General features: G+C 39.1%; 1 protein-coding gene and 1 long non-coding RNA gene across 5 annotated transcripts; one reads left to right on the forward strand and one right to left on the reverse strand.

Annotated features, from left to right (window-relative positions):
- Positions 1-4972: 4972 nt before the first annotated feature.
- Positions 4973-17584, forward strand: LOC103541575 (guanylate-binding protein 5). Of its 4 annotated transcripts, none has more exons than XM_008508413.2 (11): positions 4973-5223; positions 7822-8030; positions 8562-8689; positions 10150-10259; positions 10522-10718; positions 11087-11329; positions 12390-12670; positions 13452-13664; positions 14427-14529; positions 14823-15004; positions 16420-17584. In XM_008508413.2, the coding sequence occupies exons 2-11, from the start codon at positions 7841-7843 to the stop codon at positions 16537-16539; spliced, it is 1767 nt and encodes a 588-aa protein (XP_008506635.1). In that variant the 5' UTR covers positions 4973-5223; positions 7822-7840; the 3' UTR covers positions 16540-17584. The 4 variants fall into 4 exon arrangements, with proteins under 4 accessions (XP_008506635.1, XP_008506637.1, XP_008506636.1 ...); XM_008508415.2 differs by having other exon boundaries at positions 5015-5223; positions 7784-8030; XM_008508414.2 differs by lacking the exon at positions 4973-5223 and adding an exon at positions 5305-5500.
- On the reverse strand, positions 12803-22122 carry LOC139079155 (uncharacterized). Its single transcript, XR_011532504.1, has 2 exons — positions 21248-22122; positions 12803-14342 (listed from the first exon to the last, which is right to left on the reverse strand). It is a non-coding gene; the product is annotated as an uncharacterized lncRNA (long non-coding RNA).
- Between the last annotated feature and the right edge of the window lie 1794 nt (positions 22123-23916).

Below are 23916 nucleotides of genomic sequence, written 5' to 3' on the forward strand. Positions count from 1 at the left end.
CATGGTTCCCCCCACTACATAGTTGTATGTTCTAGTTTGAGTGCCTCTGGCTGTGCCATGTGGGATGCTGCCTCAGCCTGGCCTGATGAGCAGTGCCATGTCCGCACCCAGGATCCATACTGGCAAAACCCTGAGCCACCAAAGTGGAGTGTGCAAATTTAACTACTCAGCCATGGGGCCAATCCCTCACTTCACTTTAAGGACACACACAGGCAGAAAGTGAAAGGCTTGAAAAAGAAATTACATGCAAATGGAAACCAAAATGAAGCAGGGGTAGATATACTAATATCAGACAAAACAGACTTTAAGACAAAGACTGTAATAAGAGACAGAGAAGGTCATTATATAATGGTAAAGGGGTCAATCCAATAAACGGATATGAATTTGTAATTATTTATGCACCCAACCTAGGAGCATCTAAGTATAAAGTAAATATGAACAGACCTAAGGGGAGAAAAAGACAGCACTACAGTAATAGTGATGGACTTCAATACCCCACTTCCGTCAATGGATACATCCTCCAGACAGAAAATCAATAAGGAAACATTGGACTGCAATGGCATGTTAGACCAGACGGACTTAACAGACATTTACAGAACAGTCCATCCAAAAGCATCCTTCTCAAGTGCACATGGAACATTCTCCAGGATAGATCATATTTTAGGCTACAAAACTAGTGCTAGTAAATATAAGAAGACTGAAATCATGTCAAGCATCTTTTTGACCAGAATAGTATGAAACTAGAAATCAATTATGAGAAGAAAACTGGAAAATTTACAAATATGTGGAGATTAAACAACATGCTACTGAACAACCAATGAGTCATAGGAGGAATCAAAAAAAAATCTTGAGACGAATGAAATGGAAATACAACAAACCAAAACTTATCGGGTGCAGCAAAGCAGTTCTAAGAGGGGCGTTCACAGCAACAGATGCCTACATTAAGGAAAAGAAAGATATCAAATAAACAAACTACACCTCTCAGAGCCAAAAAAAGAACAAACTAAGTCCAAAGTTAATAGAAAGAAAGACATAATAAAGATCATAGTGGAAATAAATGAAATAGAGACAAAAAACAGAAGAAAATCAATGAAACTACAAGCTGGGTTTTTGAAAAGATAAACAAAATTAACAAAACTTTAGCTAGACTCACCAAGAAAAACAGAGCAAGGACTCAAAAAATAAAATCAGAAATGAAAGAGGAAATGATACAACCAATACCACAGAAATACAAAGACTCATAAGAGACTACTATGAGCAATTATATGCCAATAAATTGGACTACCTAGAAGAAAGGCATAAATTCCTAGAAACATACAACTGACCAAGACTGAATTATGAAAAGATAGAAAATCTGAACAGATCCATTACTTGGAAGGAGATTGGTTCAGCAAACAAAATTCCCAACAAACAAAAGTCCAGAACCAGATGTCTTCACTGATGGATTCTACCAAATATTTAAGGAAGAATTAATACCAATCCTTCTCAAACTCTTTCAAAAAATAAAAGAGGAGGAAACAATTCTAAACTTCTTTTACAAGGCTAGCATTACCCTGAAACCAAAACCAGACAAAAGCACAACGAGAAAAGAGAATTACAGGCCAATATCCCTGATGGACATAGATGTAAAAATCCTCAACAAAAATGTTAAAATCCAAATTCAACAACACATTAAAAGGATCATTCACCATTATCAAGTGAGATTTATTTCTGGCATGCAAGAATGGTTCAACATCTGCAAGTCAATCAATGTGATACACCACATTAACAAAATGAAAGATAAAAATCATATAACCTCAACAGATATAGAAAAACATTTGACAAAATTCAACATCCATTTATGATAAAACTCTCAACAAAGTGGGTAGAGAGTAAATGTACCTCAACATAACAAAGGCCATACATGACAAGCCCATAGCTAACATTATACTCAATGGTGGAAACCTGAAAGCTTTTCCTCTAAGATCAGGAATAAGACAAGAATGCCCACTCTAGCCACTTTTATTCAACATAGTATTGGAAGTCCTAGCCAGAGCAATTAGGCAAGGAAAAGAGTTAAAAAGTATCCAAAACAGAAAGAAAGAAGTAAAACTGTCTCAATTTGTAAATGATATATTATATATAGCAAATCTTTGAAGACTCCAGCAAAAAACTGTTAGAGCTAATTCATAAATTCAATAAAGTTGCAGGATACAAAATTAATATAAAAAATCAGTTGTACTTCTATACACTAATCATGACTTATCAGAAAGAGAAATGAAGAGAACAATCCCATTTCCAGTTGCAACAAAAAGAATAAAATACCTAGGAATAAGTTTAACCAAGGGGGTGAAATGCCTGTACACTGAAAACTATAAGACACTGATGAAAAAATTGAAGACGACAGATATAAATGGAAAAATATTGTGTGCTCATGGATTGGAAGAATTAATATTGTGTCCATACTACCCAAAGCAATCTACAGATTCACTGCAGTCCCTATCAAAATTGTGATGATATTTTTCACAGAAATAGGACAAACAATTCTAAAATGTGTGTGTAACCACGAAAGACACCAAATGGCCAAAGTACTCTTGAGAAAGAAGAATAAAGCTGGAGGCATCATTTTTCTTGATTTCAAACTAATTACAAAGCTATAGTAATCAAAACAGTATGGTACTGGCATAAAGACAGATACATAGATCAATGGAACATAATAGAAAGCCCAGAAATAAATCCACACAAATATGGTCAATTAATTTATGACAAAGGGGCCAAGAATATACAATGGGGAAAGGATAGCCTTCTCAATAAATGGCGTTGGGAAAACTATACAGCCAGTGCAAAAGAATGAAAATGGACCACTATCTTATACCATACACAAAAATCAACTCAAAATGGATTAGAAACTTGAATGTAAGACACGAAATCATAAAACTCTTAGAAGGAAATATAGGACATAAGCTCCTAGACATCAGTCTTGCTGATGATTTTTTGGATTTGACACCAAAAGCAAAGGCTACAAAAGCAAAACTAAACAAGTGAGACTACGTCCAACTAAAAGGAAGCAAAGTACAGCAAAGGAAGCCATCCACCAAGTGAAAAGGCAACCTTCTGAATGGGAAAAAATATTTTCAGATTGTATATGAGGTTAATATCCAAAATACATAAAGAACTCATAGAACTCAACTGAAAAAAATCCAATTAAAATATGGGCAAAGGATCTGAATAGACATTTTTCCAAAGAACTTATACAAACGGCCAACAGGTACATGTAAAGGTGTTCCACATCACTAATCATTAAGGAAATGCAAATCAAAACCACAGGGAGCTATCACCTCACACCTGTCAGAGTGGCCATTACTAAAAAGATAAGAAAAAAGTGTTGGTGGGCATGTGGAGAAAAGGGAACACTTGTGTACTGTTGGTGGGAATATAAATTGGTGCAGCAACTATGGAAAACATTATGGAAGTTCCTCAAAAAATTATAAATAGAACTACCATATGATTCAGGAATTCCACTACTGGGGACTTATCTGAAGAAAAGGAAAGTACTATCTTGAAAAGATATCTGTACCCCCATGTTCCTTGCAGCATTACATGTAATAGCCAAGACATGTTAATAACCTCAGATCCATTGATGGATGAATGGATAAAGAATTTGTGGTGTATACTCACAAAGGAATATTATTCAGCCATAAAAAGAAAATTATGCCATTTGTAATAACATGGATGGATCTTGAGGGTGTTATGCTGAGTGAAATAAGTCAGACAGAAAAAGACAAATACTGCATAATTTCACTTATATGTGGAATCTAAAAAACAAAAAGGAAATTAAACAAAAAAAAACCATACTCATAGAGACAGGGAACCAATTGGTGGTTGCCAGGGGCAGGGGGTGGGGTATGAGTGAAATGGGTGACGGTGATCAAAAGGTACAAATGTCCAGTTATAAGATAAATAAGTCTGAGGGATGTAACGCACAGGAGGGTGACTATTGTTAACACAGTATCTCAGATTTGGAAGTTGCTATGAAAGTAGATCTTAAAAGCCCTCATTACAAGAAAAAAAATGTGTAACTATGTGTGATGATAGATGTTAACTAAACTAATTGTGGTAATCATTATGTGATATGTACATATATCAAATCATTGTCTTCTACACCTAAAACTAATGCAATGCTATATGTCAATTATCTCTCAATAATAAAAAAAGACTCAGAGAACTTTCTATTATTGTCTCGAGTGGTGGATAGTTGTAGACAGAGCTAAGTCATGAGACTCTGGAAAACTATGATCCACTAGACAATGGTTGAAAATAAGGAAGATAAACCAAAGAAACATTTACATGGTTTGGGAGGATGGGACTCGGCGTGGGGGATGGGGAAGGCAATAGATGCATTTATCTAGAGTAAAATCTCATAGGAATTATGATGCTTGTTTCTTTCTTGCTTCTCTTTGAATGCTGCAGCATATAGTAAGTATTCAAAGTATTTGGTTTGAATATTGGCCTAACTGATAAAAGATGCAGTTACAAAAAACTGTTTACCATTTAATGACTGATCATTTTTTAAGCTCTTTAAAATTTTTTAGCATCTGGTTTAGCTACTTAGGAAGTTTTTTTTTTTTCATTGAAGTTATACAGCAATTTATTGTGTCAAACAAGTTTTATCGAAGAAACTTGTATCAAAAACCCTAAATGCTAAGCACAAGAGATGACTTAAATTGCATAGGATGGCTGCTTCCTTAAAAACAAACAGACAAACGTGGTATATTCACATAATTCAGAGGTACTTTGGGGTTATATTCACTGTAACTGTGGACTTACTATGGTTTCTCACAGGCCTGAGGACAGTTTGGAATAGACACAAATTACAAACGATCTCCAAGTTCTGTTTCACTAACAACATGCGGTTTCTGAGAAATCAGGCCAAACAAACGCAGCCAACACTCAGAAAAATCCCGTAGAGCCATCTAATCGCTGACCTTGCCTTGCAGTTTCAGTTTCCCATCCTCAGTTTTGGCAAACCTCTTCCACTTTTAGTTTGTGTTTCACTTTAATCCTCCGCTCTCAGTGCAGAGAGGTGGTGGTGGAGAGAAAAGAAACCCCCAGGAGGGGTAAGGAAGTATGTCAGAGAGGAACACAGCCAAAGTAAGGAGCAGAACTGGAACTCTTACCAAGTTCTCATCCAAGCAGCTTTCTCACCAGCTCTAAAAGATCTCTGCTACTGATTTCACAGTTAAGGTAAGATTGGGGCAAGGATGGAGAAAGATTCATAAGCGTCAGCACGTTTTAAAAATAGTCTGTCCATGATAGGGTGCAGCTGAGCCTGATATAGACCATCAGACCTCATTAAAGAGTAAATCGTGGTGTCAGGCAGCAGAATTCATGAAGCGCCAGCTACATTTGCTTACTGCTGAATTAGACACAATTATGTGTGCAGGCTAAACCAAGAGTTTGAGTCTGAAGAACATTTTTCTTCCTTTGCCACCTTCTGATCTATAAGGATCATAATTGCCACGTGAGTAGCCTTTGTCTTTGGCAAAACCTGATTAAGTTAGTTCAAACTGCAGCCTGAAAATTTTAAGAACTATGACTATAATATTTTCATGGGAAACAGCAGTGAATGAGGTGCAATATAAATAACTTGGTTATATTGTTAAGGGCAAAAAAAGAAAAAAGTTGAAACTCAGAATGCTGAATGAAGAGGTTTCATGAAAATAGCTATACAGTTTTAGTTAGGGTCTTGTACGTTGTTTGGAGATAGATTTCTTTCTTTAGAAATAGCCCTGAGTCAACTAGCTTTTGATTTCCCAGCACCCCCTCGTTCCACTAGGCCTGTTGTGTTGGATTCTGCTTCTCCCGCTCTATGGAGCCTCCACTATTACGATTCACTTAATACCACAGTTGCTCAACTTGACCCCTCAAGATTGTCTGGTGGCTTTGTTTACTCTCTGGAATTCTCTCCTTTGAATTTCTTATCACAGCACAGGCTTCATGCATTTCCTTCTTGTCTGATTTCCATTGATCTCCTTGAGAAGAACCTTCTCTTCCTCCAAACTCAAACCCAAAACATCATGAAACAAAACAAAAGCAAAAAGAAACAATGAAAATAAAACAAAACCCAACTAGAATTGTATGGCTGAAAACAGCGATGTTTTCTTCTAGAAACCCCATCACTAGCACATCTGACGCTTTTCTCCTTTATTTCTCGTGCTTTCTGTCTCTACATCTTTTGTTCCTCTGCTGCTGCTCTCTCTCCTTTTTAAGCTAGCATTTATTCTGATGTAAATAAATATTTGTTTAATTACTTCCATTTTTCTAAAACTGGCTTGCAGTGTTGAGTAAAATGCCAAGGTCACACAGATAGCCAGTTGCAGTGTTGAGATTGGAAATCAAGTCTCCCTGACTTCAAAGCCAAAATTTATATTTGTGTTTGTGTTTTGATGTGTTCTTGAATTGCTTTTATTTGGAAAAGTTCATGGGACGCTAACAGTTAGGGAGAATGCATCTCAGTGCACACATCACAGACTGAGTTATGAATGGCAGAGCAACCGTTACGTATGGGGCTGGAACACATTGAATCTGCAAAGATGTTTTGGAGATTGGGCTCTCCTAAAAGCATTAAAGATGTCATCCAGATAACATTTGGGGACAATGTGTAGAATACAGTTGGCCCTTCATATCTATGGGTTTCAAGTCCAAGGATTCAACCAGCCATGCTTGTGAAACCTGCAGATACCGAGGGCCAGCTAAGGGAAGTGAGCATCTGCGAATGTCAGTATACTCAGGGGTCCTGGAATCAATCCCTCAGCAGATACTGAGGGATGACTGTACTTTTATTAATATAGATACACAGCTCTAACATTATTCATTAGGAGGTATGAAAATTTAGACAAATAAGTTCCCTCTCCCATTAGTGACATCATGTCAAAGCACAAGAGATTGTAAGCCCCCAATATCTGCAAATAGATTTGTTTTTCTAGTTAATTATAGATCATCACTGCCAGGTCCTCATATCTTTGTAATCTAAAACTGATTATGACCTCTGCTATATACAAATCAGCCAACCAGAACTCTACAAATATAAGGTGCCAATATTGCTTTGGAAGTGGATTAGACTAAAAATAGACCTGGCATTTGAGTCTGTAAAATCTCGCAGAATCCCCTCTTTCTGGCTCCGGCTTGGCCTGGGCATTCCCTGGCTCCCATGACCTGTTGCTACGCCATTTGCAAAGGATCTCCTATTCTCTGCTCCCAAGCACTTTCTGTTCTATTTGTCGGTCACCTGGATGATCTCCAGTGCATTGGCTATAAGTAAGGAGGGAGAATAGGTTTTTACAATTTTAAAAAAGGAGTTTTTATAGCCCTAGTAATGGAATCCAGACTTTTTCATTGTAGGATTTCAGTGAAAGTAAAAGTCAAGTAGATGGTGGATTTTTACTAGCCCTAAATTAGAGAAAACCATGTTGATATGGAATAAAAGCAAGACGTGTAATATAACGAATAGTGGTCATAAAGGTTCAAGCTGGGGACTTAGGGAGGTAAAAACTAAGAAACAGAAGAAGCCAAAAGCCAATGGAGAAGAGTCAGATTCAAACCAGCACTCAGGAAATGGTTTTCTATATGGCCACTGAATATTTAAGAACAGTGGGGTAGACTATAGTCTACCTCTGAGGGGCCTGGGACTTATTGTACAATGACCTTCTTTGCTGTCTTTTTTTAAAATTTCTTCAGAAACTTAGGCCATGCTGAGTAGTATATATCCAGCTTCAGGAAGTGAAATGACTTTCTCTGCTTGAAGACTGGAAATTCCAGTCCATCCCATCTCTTCCTTTGCAGACAAGGTCACACCCTGGACATGGCCCAAAAGATCCACATGCCAGAACCCCTGTGCCTCATTGAGAACACCAAAGGGCAACTAGTGGCTAATCCGAAAGCTCTGAAGATCCTGTCTGCCATTACACAGCCTGTGGTGGTGGTGGCTATCGTGGGCCTCTACCGCACAGGCAAATCCTACCTGATGAACAAGCTGGCTGGGAAACAAAAGGGTGAGTGGCACCAGCAGAGCTCTGCCGAGCCCCTTCTGTGCACTCACACTGCTGACATTGAGCATGGTGATGCTAAGAGAGAAAGTTGGAAGATGGGGAGGAATATTGAAAGCTAATGTTTGGGCCACAGCTGGCTAATTATCTTCTGGGAGATAAAAGGCAAAGGTCTATACCTGACATATCACCTCTTTGCTTTTCTTTTCTTTTTTTTCCTTATTATCTTCTTGGAAAAAGCATAATATTTTCCAATCATAAGGAGTAAGATATCAGTGAAATAACTTTTATATACGTGTAATTAAAAACTATTAAAATTTTGGTAGCATGATATTCTTGTAAAAACAGCCATTAAATTTCCAACCTACAGTGCTTGATGTTCTTATTTTCCCCATGCCTCTGTTGTAACTCAGATCAATACTGGGTAGACACTCTGCCACCTCCTCATCTTGCTTCCCTTCAACCCTAGCTCGGTTGTCAACAGTCTCCAGCTTCCAGACCCCCTCCTCTATTTCAACCTCTCCACTCCCCTTGCAGGCTTCTCAGTTGGATCCACGGTGCAGTCTCACACCAAGGGGATCTGGATGTGGTGTGTGCCTCATCCCGAGAAGCCAAACCACACTCTAGTTCTCCTTGACACCGAGGGCCTCGGGGATGTAGAGAAGGTAAGGAACAGGGACTCCTTTTTGATTAGCCTCCTTGCTTCTGAACATTCTATACACAGGGAGATTTTTATTTTGGTACTTTCATTTGGCTAGTGTATATCTTTTTTTCCTCCCATTCTATTTTTTCTTTCTTTTTTTTGAGGAAGATTAGCCCTGAGCTAACATCTACAGCCACTCTTCCTCTTTTTTTTTTTTTTGCTGAGGAAGACTGGCCCTGAGCTAACATCCGTGCCCATCTTCCTCTACTTTATATGTGGAATGCCTACCACAGCATGGCTTGCCAAGTGGTGCCATGTCCGCACCCGGGATTAGAACCAGCGAACCCCAGTCTGCCAAAGCAGAAGGTGCGCACTTAACCACTGTGCCTTGGGCCACCCCCATTCCATTTCTATTTTTAATAGTTAAAGTTTGGAAATCTGAAGTGAGAAAAATATATTGATAAGCCAGATCATAATTGAGAGACCACACTAACGTGGAGCTGGGCTACACATTTGGTTGATGTGTAGTTAACCAAAATGCAGAAAGGTTTTGCAATTAAAATTGCTGTTAGGAGGCTGATCCTGCAGAGAATAGTGCTTAGCAGTGGGCTATGGGTCAGAGAAGCTTGAGTTCAAATCAGGGCTCTGGCCTTGAGACCCTGACTTTGACAAGCGAGAGTAAGTCTCCCCTAATCTTTTATTTTCCCTTTGGTCGTATCTATCTTATCATTTGAACAGTAGATACATGGGCTTTTTCCACTTCTATGCTGGTTTAACTATCAGTCTATGGGGGAGGGAGGAGCTTTGATTTGTGGCACTTGCCAGTTTTCGAAATACTCCCATCGCAGCTGACTCCAAGCTACCAAAGCGAAGTCACTAACTCAGCTTCTGACAAGATGTACACAGTCAGCTCTCGTGAGCTGGTATGAGCTGGCTCCAGCACACAACTGCATCTTTCCCTGGAATTTCCTTTTTTTTATGTTTTCATTTTGCTTTTGATTTGTCACAAAATTCAAACTGGTCAACCTCAATTCGTGCTCTAGTTTTCTCATCTGTAAGATGGAGACAGTAGTTATAAACCTATCTCACAGCATTGTTTTGAGTTTAGATAAGATCAGTAATGTGAACTGACCTGTATATGATAACTACTTGATAAAATAGATGGATGTATTTTGTGTTTAGGCCACCTTTGTTTTACACAACTGAAAATTTTGATTTTAAGTATTCTGGTTTCCCCGCTCACTTTGACTATCCATTTTGCGAATACCTAACTAGTTATAAGAGGGCTTGGTGAGTTAACAATATATAGTTCCATATAAAATTATCAATGCTAATGACAGAACTATTCTATTTAAAGTTCATGCGTTTCTCATAATCATTTTTGTTTGTCTTATTTGACATTTGTAAGTCTGAGGCCTATTTGTAATGATTGCTCATCTGGGAATGCCATGAGAAATGACTTCAATGTGTTCTGACTTCTAGGGTGACAAGAAGAATGATACCCAGATCTTTGCACTGGCGATACTGCTGAGTAGTACTTTTGTGTACAATACCATGAACAAAATTGACCAGCAGGCTATCGACCTATTGCAGTATCCTTTTGTGGTCCAGGATGGCACCAAAGCCAGGGAGAACTCCTCTATTTACCAGCTGTGTCTATGAGGCTGTGAATCAAACACAAAAATGAAAACATGATAAACATTACAAGTATAAGAAAAAAAGTCCTTATATTTACCGATGAAATGAGGAATTGGTTACAACCCAAAGAGAATACAAAGGTATGGGGAGGCATGGAATTGACTATGGGCTTAGATGCAGCCCTATTTCCACCAGTTTTCCTTAACCGCGTCTTAGCTATGTGACAGAACTGTCAAATCTGCTCAGGACAGTATCCTCACCCGATGGTGGTGGGGTTGAAGATGCAGCTGACTCGGTGAGCATCTGTCCAGACTTAGTGTGGACTCTGAGAGATTTCTACCTAGCCCTGGAAGCAGATGGGCAACTCGTCACAGCAGATGAATACCTGGAGAATTCGCTGAGGCAAAAGCAAGGTAACAGCGACTTCAGTTTTGGAAAGAGGGGGAAAAGTAACACAAGAAATTATCTCTTGCGAGTTAGTGGTTAAATTTATAGTTTCCTATATTTACTTACCTGGCTAAACTACCAAAGAAATAATTAATAATATTAACTTAAAGTGAACTAATAGATTCAATGTTAAATTGTATTATGTTGCTGTTCTTGGAGTGAATTTCTTTTCCTTTTTCCTTTCCCTGATTGGTTACCTTTTAACTTTTCACTTAGGGTTTGTGAAGATGTATTGAAATAAATAACATCAGGTGGAAGGCACAATTATTTGTGGGAAATAGATTAAAATGAATGTTAATCCTATACTAAGTAAATCTAATTTTTCCTTCTCCAGGCACCGATCGAAGTCTCCAAAATTTCAATTTGCCCCGTCAGTGTATACAGAAATTCTTTCCAAGAAAGAAATGCTTTATTTTTGACTTGCCCACTCACCGGAAGAAGCTTGCCCACCTCGAGACACTACATAATGATGAGCTGGATTCTGACTTTGTGCAACAAGTGGCAGAATTCTGTTCATACGTCTTCAAGCATTCCAAGACTAAAACCCTTTCAGGAGGCATTAAAGTCAATGGACCTCGTGAGTACCTTTTTTAGGATTTTCCTTCAATTCAACATAAAGAATAAGGCATGGTTCTAAGTTTCTCCTTCTACTGTCAATGTTGAAAATGCATAGTCAGTTACTACCAAGAAAATCATATGTATCATATTTATTGAATTCCAGAGATTCCCAAAACTATTTCTAGTGCTTTTTTAGTAATGCCTCTAAAGTAGAATAAAATAGGAATGTAACCTGAAGAAAACATCAAGTTAAAGGAGTTCTACCCATAAATGTTCCACTGTGGAGTTAGACTAACCCACATGGGTTGGCAGCATTTGTTCCACCAGTATAGTGAACACTTATTACGTGTCACAGTTTTCAATAGGCACAAGATAAGGAAGATAATGCATTCTCTGTAGAAATGGAATTTACTTGACACAAACATTAAACAGACAGAAGCCCAAGTTGTCTAGAACCCTTAAAGAAATCTAAGCAGACTGCTTGGTCCAGTTTCTCCTAAAGACTGTATGTCTCAGAACTCTGTAATTTACTGCTACACTCTAGAGGGAAGCTGAGTGCAAACAAAAGTGTGCAAAGGGCTAGGAAGACCAACAGGAAAGTTCCAACAAACACTAAAGGCCACCTGGTCTAATTTGCTCACTTTGTGCTTTTTCAGAGGGTAACACTCACACCAGCTTTACATACTGAAGTGGAAGAGAAGAGGGCATTCTGAAGGGAATAGAAACCTGAGGAACAGGGAAAGAGAGTAAAGAGGCAAAGGGCTTATAGCATTCTAATCAAATGAATATGAATACCTTTCTATAACCATTCCCTCATTTCTCAATGGAAAAAGGATGAAATGTGGATGATCACATAGGTTTTGAGATTTCTCCTTTGAACACTTTCTTTTCCCAAAGAAAGACTTGGCTTGTTGGTCACACAATTTTCCGAAGGAACTTATTTGGGCCACTTGAACACTGTGCAGAATGCCGGAAGAGTTCAGGCAAGGCATTGTGAAATTAACATTCTGAGAATTACCCAGTTTAGAGCATGCTCTATTTCTCTGCAAATAATACAAGCATCTCTTTCCCGGGTGAAGAATTAGAGAGCCTGGTGCTGACCTATGTCAACGCCATCAGCCGTGGGTATCTGCCCTGCATGGAGAACTCAGTCTTGGCCTTGGCTCAGATCAAGAACTCAGCAGCAGTGCAAAAGGCCATTGCTCACTATGACCAGCAGATGGGCCGGAAGCTGCAGCTGCCCACGGAAACCCTCCAGGAGCTGCTAGACCTGCACAGGGCCAGTGAGAAAGAAGCCATTGCAGTCTTCATGAAGAACTCTTTCAAGGATGTGAACCAAAGTTTCCAGAAAAAATTACGGGTAATTAATTTCTTTAGCTCTATTTAATGGGGCTTACAGGCAATAAAAGGCAAAGTATTCTTATGAAAGGCAAAATGAGGACTTTTAAGGAAAATAATTTTTACCAGACTTGAAAATAATGACTATCATTCATATGATCAAGATATCACTTTTATTTGAAAAACAAACAAACAAATAAACATGCAACTACTCTGGCCCCTATAGATTTTGAAACTTTCACACACACACAACACATCTTACCATGTTACATCCATGGACTAATTTCTTAAAAGTAATCTTGTTCCTTAAAAAATTGTATTCATAAAGTATTAATTAACTTTCCTTTTTTATTAATCAAGCATACAGAATTACCAGATGGATCTACAAAAAGATTATGCCTCCAGTTTAATAGCATACACTCATGTCATTCTAGCTAATTATTCCATTTCACCTCCTTATTGGGAATCCCAGGCCCAATATAATACTGAACCAGGAATGGTTGTAAAACCATAGGTTGTGTTTTAATATTTGGGCATGAGCCTAGAGACCTGTGGTCTGAAGAGCACATCTAAAGCAGAAGTAGCAAGAGAAAGGGGTTTCAGGAGATTTCAAACACAAAAGTAAAGCCATTTTTTCTAGCATGTATCATCCTTGGAACTTTTCTAGGTTTGGTAGAAAGGATATAGTCTTGCTTGTAGTCTTGTAGTTTCTAGAAACAATACAGAGATTCTCTTTGAGCATCATTTCTAGAGATACTGAAGTGTTGCTGTCATCTTTTCCATGAACATTTGTCCCTTTGAAGACCCAGCTAGAAGCAAAACAGGATGACTTTTATCAACAGAACTTGGAGGCATCACTGGATCGTTGCTCAGCTTTACTTCAGGATCTTTTCAGTCCCCTAGAAAGAGCTGTGAAGCAGGGAGTTTATTCACAGCCAGGTGGGTATCGTCTCTTCATTCAGAAGACAGAAGAGCTGAAGGCAAAGTACTATCGGGAGCCCAGGAAAGGAATTCAGGTATCCCTAGTTTACGTATTAATTGTGGGAAATTGCAGAAGGGTTTCTTTCAAAAGCCAGTGAAGATAGGGAGAAAGTATTTATATTCTACTGATAGCTGTGGAGTTAAACTGAACTGTCACCATAATCACCAGACTTTTATTGCAACTATCAACATTCATTTAAACAAAGGGACATTTTGGGTTACATAGGACTCAATCCTGATAATTGAAACTAACAGGAAAAAATGGTAATTCATTGGCTTACATAAACTAAAAGAAAAACGTTTGAATTTAGTTGAAGTATAGCTACGTTCAGGAGTTTAAACAACATCAATTTTCCCCCTTTCTTCTTTCTTTCCACCACCACTTCAGTTTTCTGTTGTTTTCCTCACTATTGCCCTCATTCTCAGGTAGGCTCACCCCACATGACAGCAAAGAGGACACCAACAGCTCCAAGCTTAGCTAGTTCTTTGTGCCCTCAATCTCAGGGGAGAGACAGCATCTTTCCCAGCTCCCAAATCAGTCTTTAAACACCCAAGTTGCAGTATTTTCCCATCTGTACCCAAATCCTTTGCATCTAGTGGCCCTGGATGCTCTGATTGGCCAGCCCAGAGCTTGTGCCCAGCTCTGTGACAGAAGAGGCTTGACTGACAGTTCCATTAGGTGCAGGCTGTGCACTTCCGGGGAGGAAAATATGCTGGGAAGAAAAAGAAATAAAGAGATTTAAAACATTCCTAACCACCATTTCCTACTTCTAACTGCATGTTTTTGGGGTTTCTAGGCTGAGGAAGCTCTGCAGAAATATTTACAGTCCAAGGAGGCTGTGAGCAATGCCATCCTACAGACAGACCTGGCTCTCACTGCGAGGGAAATGGAGATGGAAGGTGAGAAGAAAATGGAAGAGAAGTAAGATAGAAATTGCTACACATTTTAAATTAATTTGGCCTGGTTCACCTGGGATCACTAAACTAGAGCAAAAATGTCAAAGGTGACTCTTAGCTCCTCAGGATGTACCTGAGCAGGGCATTACTATCAGCTACAGCATGGGTTCCTGGAAGGGAAAAATGGCCCCCAGGGAATTTTCTCTAGGAAGTAGCAGGAATAATAAATAAGAGCTGGAGGCAGAAGGAAGGGGTACTTAAATCCTAAAGATGTTCGTCATTTTCTTCTTTCTCAGAGGCACGTGTGAAGGCAGAGGCTGCAAAGGCTCAAGCACAAATGTTGGAGGCAATTCAAAGGTGGAACCAACAAAGGATGGAAGAGAGGGAGAGACTCTACCAGGAACAAGTGAGACAAATGGTGATGAACAGAGCCTACCAGTTGGCACAGTATCAGAGGGCCCAGGAACGTCGGCTCCAGGTATGCATCAATTATTTCATCTAGGATTTTAATCATCTCTCTCCTCTCTGTACTGATGAGAGCATGAAGCAGTGATAAAGGGCAAGAGGCAGCATACTACCATGGCAAAGACTCTGGAGTCAGACAGCCCCCTAAGCATCCTCACTCCACCTCTTACTAAACACATGGTTTTGGCAAGTTACCAATCTCCACTATGCCTTAGTTTCCACTGGTGGAGAATGGGATGGTAATAACACCTATTTTATAGGGTTATTTTGATAAGTAAATGAGTCAATACTTGTATGCAGAAACCACAAATAGCTTGGCACAGAATAAGCACTACAATTTGTTAAATAAAATCCAAGACCATGTCCAATCCACAATAATTACCTTTTTACTGCTATCTTGTTAATTGCTCTAAGCAACCTTTTCCTTTGGTCATAGATTACCTTGTTAAATTAATTTCATGTTACTGTGTCTACGCTCCTGTCCTTACCTTAATTATCGCTCGAGTTTATTTCATCCAGTCCTTTATTATTATCATCACTCAATAAGCAGTGGTTTCTATTTACCAAGCACTACATAAAGTACTTTACGTGCATTCTTTCATCTAGTCTGCTCAGTGTGACACAAAAATATTATGTTCCTAATTTTCTGATTAGAAAAATAAGGTCCCAAAGAGATAGCTAAATGTGAATATCACACAGTCTGGCAACTTATCAAAGTGCCTCCCCAGTGAGTGGGATCTGCAATGCTTTTGTTTCTGCAAACCTGGCATGAAATTCTTATGTGAGCATCCCTATGAGACAAAGGACACCCTAGCCCTCCCCCAGGGGGCCAGTCTACCTGTAGGCCCTAGTTTTCCATGTACCGCTCCAAGACATTTTTGAGATTACAGCCACGTGCAGAAGGGCAGGATACTCAATCTGACTTTCCTGATCTCCTCACTCTTTCCTTCTACTTCTGTCCTGTAACTGTGGAGATCTGGAACAAATTCCTTTGTCTAAGGTTCAGACTCCTCACCTGATTGTGGCTGTCACCTACGTATCCACTTTATCAGCCTTTCCTCATAGAACTATATTTGACATTTCCCTGTGTATAAATCAGAACTGAAGTCAAGATGTGATCCAAATTGCCCAAGAAGGAAGGGGGAAGGGGCCTCAGGATGTAATTCTTGGGACAACAATATTTCAGGGATCAAGAGATGACAATGTTTCTGTAGCTAGAGAGGAGATAACGGGAGAAGAATTACACAAGTAGGAAGCCACAAATGACAGATAAAATGGACATGAACAGAAAGGAGGAATTCAGGAACTGTCTTTTGTTACTGATGGATTAGAATAAGTAAGGAAAAGTCAATGATTTGAGCTTTCTTTCCCCAGTGATCTGGACATTACTTTTTGCTAAGCTCTATAGTTTTGTTTATCACTCTTTAGGAAGAGGCTGAAAAGCTCAAGCAGAGACACCAAGCCGAAAGCAGAAGACTTCAAAATGAGATCCAGGATCTCCAGAGGAATGTGGCCCCACCAGACAATGACACATGTATCTTACTCTAAAGAGCTAAACATCAGAACTTCCTTTTCTTGTTCACTTTCACTGAAGACACAAAGGAACAAGAAGTTATAGAACTTGAGACAATCACCATTTAAATAAACTTCGTAATGATTATATTGAACTTCTGTACTGAGTATAAGGTTATGATGCCCATAATTGGTAAAATGTGCGTTTCAATAGTTCAGTAGCTTAAATGATGATCACTTCCTTAAAGGGATTATGAATGTATAATAAGGGACATTTTATCATTGCTTCTATTTGGGAGTGATATTGGGCTGGTTCTATCAGGAGAAGCTTTCTCTTGTACCCCAATGCCACCCCTCTAATTTTTCATATTAGTCTCAGGGTACAATTGAAGTGACCTAGGGGGTGGTATCCTCAATGAACTAAGACAAGTGGAACTTGACCAAAGTCTTGGGCTCAGGTGGGCATCACTCCTGCCAAGTAGTCAGGTGCTAGATGCCATCAGAAGGAGGCATTGATGGTAAAGACAACTAACCTACCTTCCTAGTGGGGACAATGTAGTTCTCGACCGGGTGGAGGCTGCTCAGTGTATGGCAAGGATGTGACTCCTGGTTATGTTCAGTGGACACTCTGCTTAGAGAGATTCCAAGCTATAAGCAAATAACGTCATAATGAGATAGACGTGCTCCGGAAGATGGCAGGAACTACCAGCATGGAAATGTGTCATAGGCTGGAGGGCTAAAGAAGACTTTTCCTTCTTGTTACACTCAACAAGGGCATGACTTAAACAGGACATTTTATACCAAGAAAAAATTTATATTGGACTTAACTGTGTATTTTGTCTTTACAATCCTTTAGTGCCTGTAAAGAAATGGTATAAGGAATGCCAGATAATACGCCAAAAAATCTGATAGGGCTCATTTAATGTATGCTTGCTCATAATGCTAAAGTTAAACGATCTTAAACCTTTGTAATCACATATTAAAGCCTAACAATTTTTCTCAAAAACTATGGATTATATAAATATGTCTGTTTGCACATATTTTTAACCATAAATAACTGTAATTAAAAAAAATAACTCTACTGCTTTGTTTCTATTTTCTTCAATAGTTAAAAATTTAGGGAAGCCTTCTGAATTTCCCTAAGGAGATTAAGAATTACTCTAAGAATTACTTTAAGGCTGGAAATAAAATACCCTTTCATTTGTTTTTTGTTTCTTTGTTTTATCTCTAGTAAAATAGTTTTTAGAAAGTATAGAAACATTACATAGAGTTCTATTTTGTTTCCCTTTAATTGCTTACTTATTCATATAAGGAATTTCCCAGTTGTGCTCGATTATAGGAACTTGAACTTTCTTAGTTGCTCAAAATATGATTTCCTTATTTACGGAAGAAAAGCAGATGAATTTTAATGTCTGCCCTGTTTTCTGTTCCTTGAAGACTTTTACCATGTTGAACGTCCCAGTGCTGCTCAGCTGTATTTCTAGACTTGAGCTGAACTTCAGAAGCTATTAAAGACCACAGCATATCTGCCTGAGCATTTGCCTAACAATACTCTGTAACTGCCTTTCCAAGCTGTACAATTCATAAGGATAAAACAAAATACATTTTAAAATCCAAGGAAATCTCACGGTTGCAAAAACAACTCCATCTTCAGATTAAATATTGATTTTTACTACCTTTCTTATAGAGATTTAAAAAAAAAAACAACTTGAGACGAAGCAAAATTAAGTTACTTATCTAAGGTTCCAAGCTTGGTACTGTTAGCTTGGATCATATTACAAAGCACCTGATTTCTAGTCTAATACTTTTCCTATTAAAGCTCAGGAAAACATTACAGGCTTTTAGAACCTACATGTTGCTTTCACCAGTGGAACACGAACCTTCCTCCCTACCAGCATACCTGCCTCCCACTCATCCCAAATATTCTGATCTCATGGGACAGAGGTGCTCATTGGGTACAAAATGACAAGGAAAGCTACTTCAAGGTGAACACTGACAGTGTCCCGAAGCTACCAAGAACTACACCACATTTTCTGTCCTTTACAGTGCTTCTTTGGTGAGGTCAACTAAGTTATAAATGTAATGAAAAAGCAAGGACACAGATTCTCTCCTTGAACCTCTATAAGGACGGCAGCCCTGCCGACACCTTGATTTTAGCCCTGGGAGACTTCTGACTTCCAGAACTGTAAGATCATTAACTTTGTGTTGTTTTAAGCCACGGTTTGTAGTAATTTGTTATAGCAGCAATAGGAAAATAATGTAACTTCTTTATTAATTAATGTTATCAATTGCTATTAATATCAGCTAATATTTATTCAGGGTTTATTATGTACCAGTTATGAGCACTGTAATCATTCACTTACTGCTCATAAAAACTTGATGAATATTTATTAGTTTTATTAAAATTATTATTAACAATATTCGTGATATAATTTATTACCATTATTATTATTACAGTTATTGTTTTCTCTTCTTTGTGAAGTTGAGGAAATTAAAACATTGGAATTAAATAAATTGTCTAAGGGCAAGGCCGCAGATGGCATTTTGACTCTAGACCCCGACACTCATGATCTTGTGATATGCTCTTTCTTAGATAGGAAAATATAGAAATATTGAATAATATTCTAAAATTTAGGAATGAAGGCTACAACAATTAAAATAGAAAGCATAGTTTCAAAATAGTCTAAAAGAATTTAACACAAAAACAGACAAAGAAATCCCCGAAAAGAAGTGGAGAAAGTATGGTATTGATTCTTGAATAAACTGATCATCAACAAAACAGAAAGTCCAAATAAAAGACTGTATGGGAATTATATGGGTTAAAGGTGGACTTCTTCATAGGTTTAGACAAGTGGATGGCCATTTGGAAAAAAATGAAATCGAATCCAGACCTCACACAATACAGTAGAAAAAATCCAAATTAATTTAAAAAATTAAAATGTAAAAATATAAAAATCCATTTGAGGGAACTGAGTATATATTCTTCACAAATCTATAGAGAGGAGGGCCTTTTTCTTTTTTTTTTTTTTTTTGATGAAGATTAGCCCTGAGCTAACATCTGCCACCAATCCTCTTTTTTTGCTGAGGAAGACTGTCCCTCAGCTAACATCTGTGCCCATCTTCCTCTACTTTACATGTGGGACGCCTGCCACAGCATGGCTTGACAAGTGGTGCCATGCCCGCACCAGGGATCTGAACCGGCGAACCCCATGCCCAAGCAGAATGTGCAAACTTAACCGCTGCGTCACTGGGCTGGCCTGAGGGGAGGGCCTTTTGAAATGTGACTCAAAACTCAGATGACATATGAATTAACAAAAGTAATGTTAAATGTGACTACATAAAAGTAAAAAACCTCCCTCACTTTTGGGCAAAGAAAATGATGAGCAAAATTCTTTTAAAAATGGCACACTGGGAAAAATATTTGCAACTAATGTCACCAATACCTACTCTCCCAAATATATAAAGGGATCTTGAGGGGAAGATCACAAAAGATATGAACAAACAATTCACAGAAAAAAATAAAATAGCATATAAACATATGAAAAGATACTCTGCTTTCATCATAATAAGAAAAATGCAATTGAAAGTACATTGAGAAATCATTTCTAGTCTGTCAGCTTGGCCAAAGTTCACAAGTTTGACAGTACATTCCACTGGCAAGATTATGGAGTGATGGACACTGTTTTATATTACTAATATAAATGAAAATTGTTTCAATATCTAAAGAAGGGAATCTGACAGTTTCTATCCAAATTACAGATACTTCTGGGCAACTAGTCTACAAATAACTCTGCACTTGTATGAAGTAAAATATATACAAGGTCATTCACTGAAGATAATGTTTGGAATTGAAATGAGAAACAACCCCAACACCCATCTATAAGTAACTGGACAAACCAACCATAGAATAGTAAACATTTGAATTAGGAATAAGAAAGCTCTCTGTATACGAATGTGGAAAGCATGGCACTCTCAGGTGGCTGGCTTCCAAGACAGAGCGTTTCAAGGAGCAAAAGCAGAAGCTAAAGATGTCTTAAGACCCAGTCTTGTACTCAACACCACTGCTGCTGTATGCTAGTGATAGCTTACAGGGCCAGTCCAGATCCAAGGCAAGAAGAAATGAAATCTACCTCTCTATGCAAGGAGGCGCAAGAAATTTGCAGCCATTTTTAATGCATCACTGATGCATCTACAGAACAGAGATGGCAGAGTGATCTCAGCATTCAAAGATTAAGTAAGACAAAAGCTCATCTGCCTTTTGGAACATTGACTTTGCATAGAGACAAGTGACCTGTGGAGAGATTTCTTACTACTCAGACTCACAAAGTGCTATAAAGACTGGTTCAAAGAACCAAGGAACCAGAGGTTACTCCTTAGCACCTGCTAATATTTACTTTTGAAGTTTTATTTTTTATTACTTTAATTAAGGCAGAACCCCAAATAATATAAGCTTCATGATATCAAAATCCAGATATGCCTTAGAATAAGTAGAGAAAAAACTGGGAAAACTCTGCAACAAAATCATGGTGATTATGTCTGGACTATAATATTAGGGATTTTTTATGTAAGCACAGACATATACGTATTTTTATTGTTTTGAAAAGAGCACTCATTTTAACTACAGAGTATTTTAAAAGGGTGTGGAAAGAGGAAAGGAAAAAATAAAAGTAAAAGCTACCAAAAACCAAACCTTCCCTCCCCGCCCCCCAAACCCATTTGAACAAGAAACAGAAAAACCACAAACCTCTTTCCTGACAAAGTACCTCTAAGAGACAGGCTGTGAAAAATTCTCCATATACTGTTACTGGCTCACAGTTAAGCCTGCTGCTCTGTGTTCATTGTGGAGCCAAGGAAACCTGAGGCAACTGTGAAAGAAGGATGGGCCTGAGTTTTCAAAGCCAGGTGTAGAGGAACCGAGAGGACTTGCCACCGAAAGGACTTGGTAAAAATAGTTGAAAACGCCAACGTTTAAAGCCACAAAAGAAGAGCGTCTCCTCCGATTTCAGTTCTTCTCATCCCCACCCATTACAGGTTGGCTGTAATATCCGGCTTGATTTTCAGCTTCTAAAAACAACAGTCCGGATCATGGGGAGCCAGACGCAGGAGGAGAGCGCTAGGCGCGAGCGAGGGCAACGGAGAATTGCCCCCTGACTGCAGCGTCCGCGCCACGTAAATTCGCTCCTAAACTTTACCTTCCAGGCACATTTCCAGTGACTAACCACCGCAACAGCAAATGCCCAAGTGCACATGCCACCTTGGCGGGCGCAGACCCCACACCAGCAGGTGGGGAAGGCAGGGGGAAGGCAGCATGGGAGCCCGATGGCGGGCGGCCTGCGGGGCTCTTTGCTCCGGGCAGCTCGGCGTGAACGTTTGGACCAGAGGCGGTTGCAAGGCGACAGCGCGGCCACCGTGTCCCGAGAATGCGCTGCTCCTCCTCGGGCATCTCCGCAGGGCTGCATAAAAAGCTCTGCATGGGAGGAGTGCATCCCACTCTCAACTGCGGAAAGGGGGCATAAGTTCTTTCTCGGAATGAGGGACCAAAATCCAGGCCCCTTGCAGAAGTGCTGAGGGGTGTCGTTTCCTCCCACTACCCGTCCCTTCTTCAGACATTTCCCGACTGCCCCCTGCCGGGCATTGGAGAAACAGAGAAAAGATAGCTCTTACCGTACAGACAAGTTAAATCCTGAAGACTGTTTCTTGCTTATTTTTATATTAAATATATTTAGTTCCATAGGTTCTACAAAGCTGTATTATGTGGCATAATTCAATCTCGTTTACACTCACCAACTGTTAAAAATAACTATAAAGTTTACTCCTGTTTATCATGCACTTTAAAAATTTCCTTTATTCTCCTTTTTTTTTTTTTCTAAGAAGACCAGCTCTGTGCTAACATCCTCACTAATCCTCCTCTTTTTGCTGAGGAAGATCGGCCCTGACCTAACATCTGTGTCTATCTTCCTCTATTTTACATGTGGGACGCCGGCCATAGCACGGCTTGATAAGTGGTGCGACCGTTTCTGCCCAGGATCCAAACAAGCCAACCCCGGCCACCTAAGCGGAGCCTGAAAACTTAATCACTGCACCACCCAGCAGGCCCCTATCGTGCACTTTTTAAATGCATGGTCCGTACACAAACTACATCTGAATTATCCGTGGTACTTGTTGCAAATACTAATTTGGGACATTTTTAATTGTTACTCTAGATAACTTTTATGGACAGTAACTTTTGGAAATTGGTGATTATCTATACAATCTAGTAGAATTATCTCATTCTACTTGTTTAATTTGGAATTAAAAGCTTTGCTTGGATATCCCAGTCCTTCTTTACAGTAAGAAACAAAACAAAACAAAAAACCCCCAAGCAAACAAAAAACCCCCAATCCAAAACTTTGTAATCTCATCTACTCTTCCCCAAAGCTTTTGGAAATATTAACTCTAAGAAAAGAACTCCCGGCTCCATGGTGAGTCATTAAGTTCGCATCTTCCCCTTGGGCGGCCCAGCATTTTCTTGGTTCGGATCCTGGGCACGGACGTGGCACCACTCATGGAGCCATGCTGAGGGAGCGTCCCGCATGCCACAACCAGAAGGACCCACAACTAAAAATATACAACTACGTACTGGGGGGCTTTGGGGAGAAAAAGGAAAAATAAAATCATTAAAAAAAAAAAAGAAAAGAACTCTTCAATTTCTCCTGCTTGTAACACACCAGCAAAAGATTCATGTTTTACTCCATACTGCCCCCCCCCAACGGCTAAAGTAAAATAAGATGTATTGTACAGAGGAAGTCTGTTAAACCAATTGATGTTTTTTCTTGCAAAAAGATTTTCAGTTACCCTAGATTTCTTGGTATTTTATAGCTTGCAGGACTTATTGACACATATGAACTCACAGCCTCACTTGCTCATTGGAGAAATAGTATATTCATCCTGGAAAATTAAAAGTAGCTTATTAAGAAACTATTTGTTATTCACCTGTATACTAATGAATTAAGAAGGAATAATTGTTCCACCCATAATATCGATAAGAACATTGAGGCTTAAAGAGGTAAGATCCTTTTCATGCTCTTAGGCAACAAGTGATTTGAACCTAAGGTTTGAACCCTGACAGTCTGATTCCAGAATCTGTGCTGTGACAGCCCTCGATGGCTCTGGGTTCCTCTTACCTGGCTCATCTTCCCTTTGTACCCTTCCAGTCAGCCCTTCCTGATGGTCCTCTCCTGCCCCCTTCCTCCTTAGCAGATGTGCCCTCCCCTTACCTGAGGGAGAGCCACATTCTTTAGCTCTGCCTGCTCTCGAGATCACTCCTCCATCCAGCCTGCCTCCAGTGCCCATAGACTCACTAAATCTGTCCTCATTAAGGTGACAGATCTCCTTCATTTTGTCTCTTTCTCAGAATACTCTCTATATAAATTC

This window comes from Equus przewalskii, chromosome 24 (assembly GCF_037783145.1).
Source record: "Equus przewalskii isolate Varuska chromosome 24, EquPr2, whole genome shotgun sequence".
NCBI classification, from domain to species: Eukaryota; Metazoa; Chordata; class Mammalia; order Perissodactyla; family Equidae; genus Equus; species Equus przewalskii.

Bases quoted from the DNA above. Each gene is read 5' to 3' on its own strand.
- LOC103541575 (XM_008508413.2), top strand. From the start codon at position 7,841: ATGGCCCAAAAGATCCACATGCCAGAACCCCTGTGCCTCATTGAGAAC. The intron at 10,260-10,521 runs GTATCCTTTTGT...ACCGCGTCTTAG, and splicing joins CAGGCTATCGACCTATTGCA to CTATGTGACAGAACTGTCAA. The intron at 14,530-14,822 runs GTGAGAAGAAAA...CTTCTTTCTCAG, and splicing joins GAGGGAAATGGAGATGGAAG to AGGCACGTGTGAAGGCAGAG.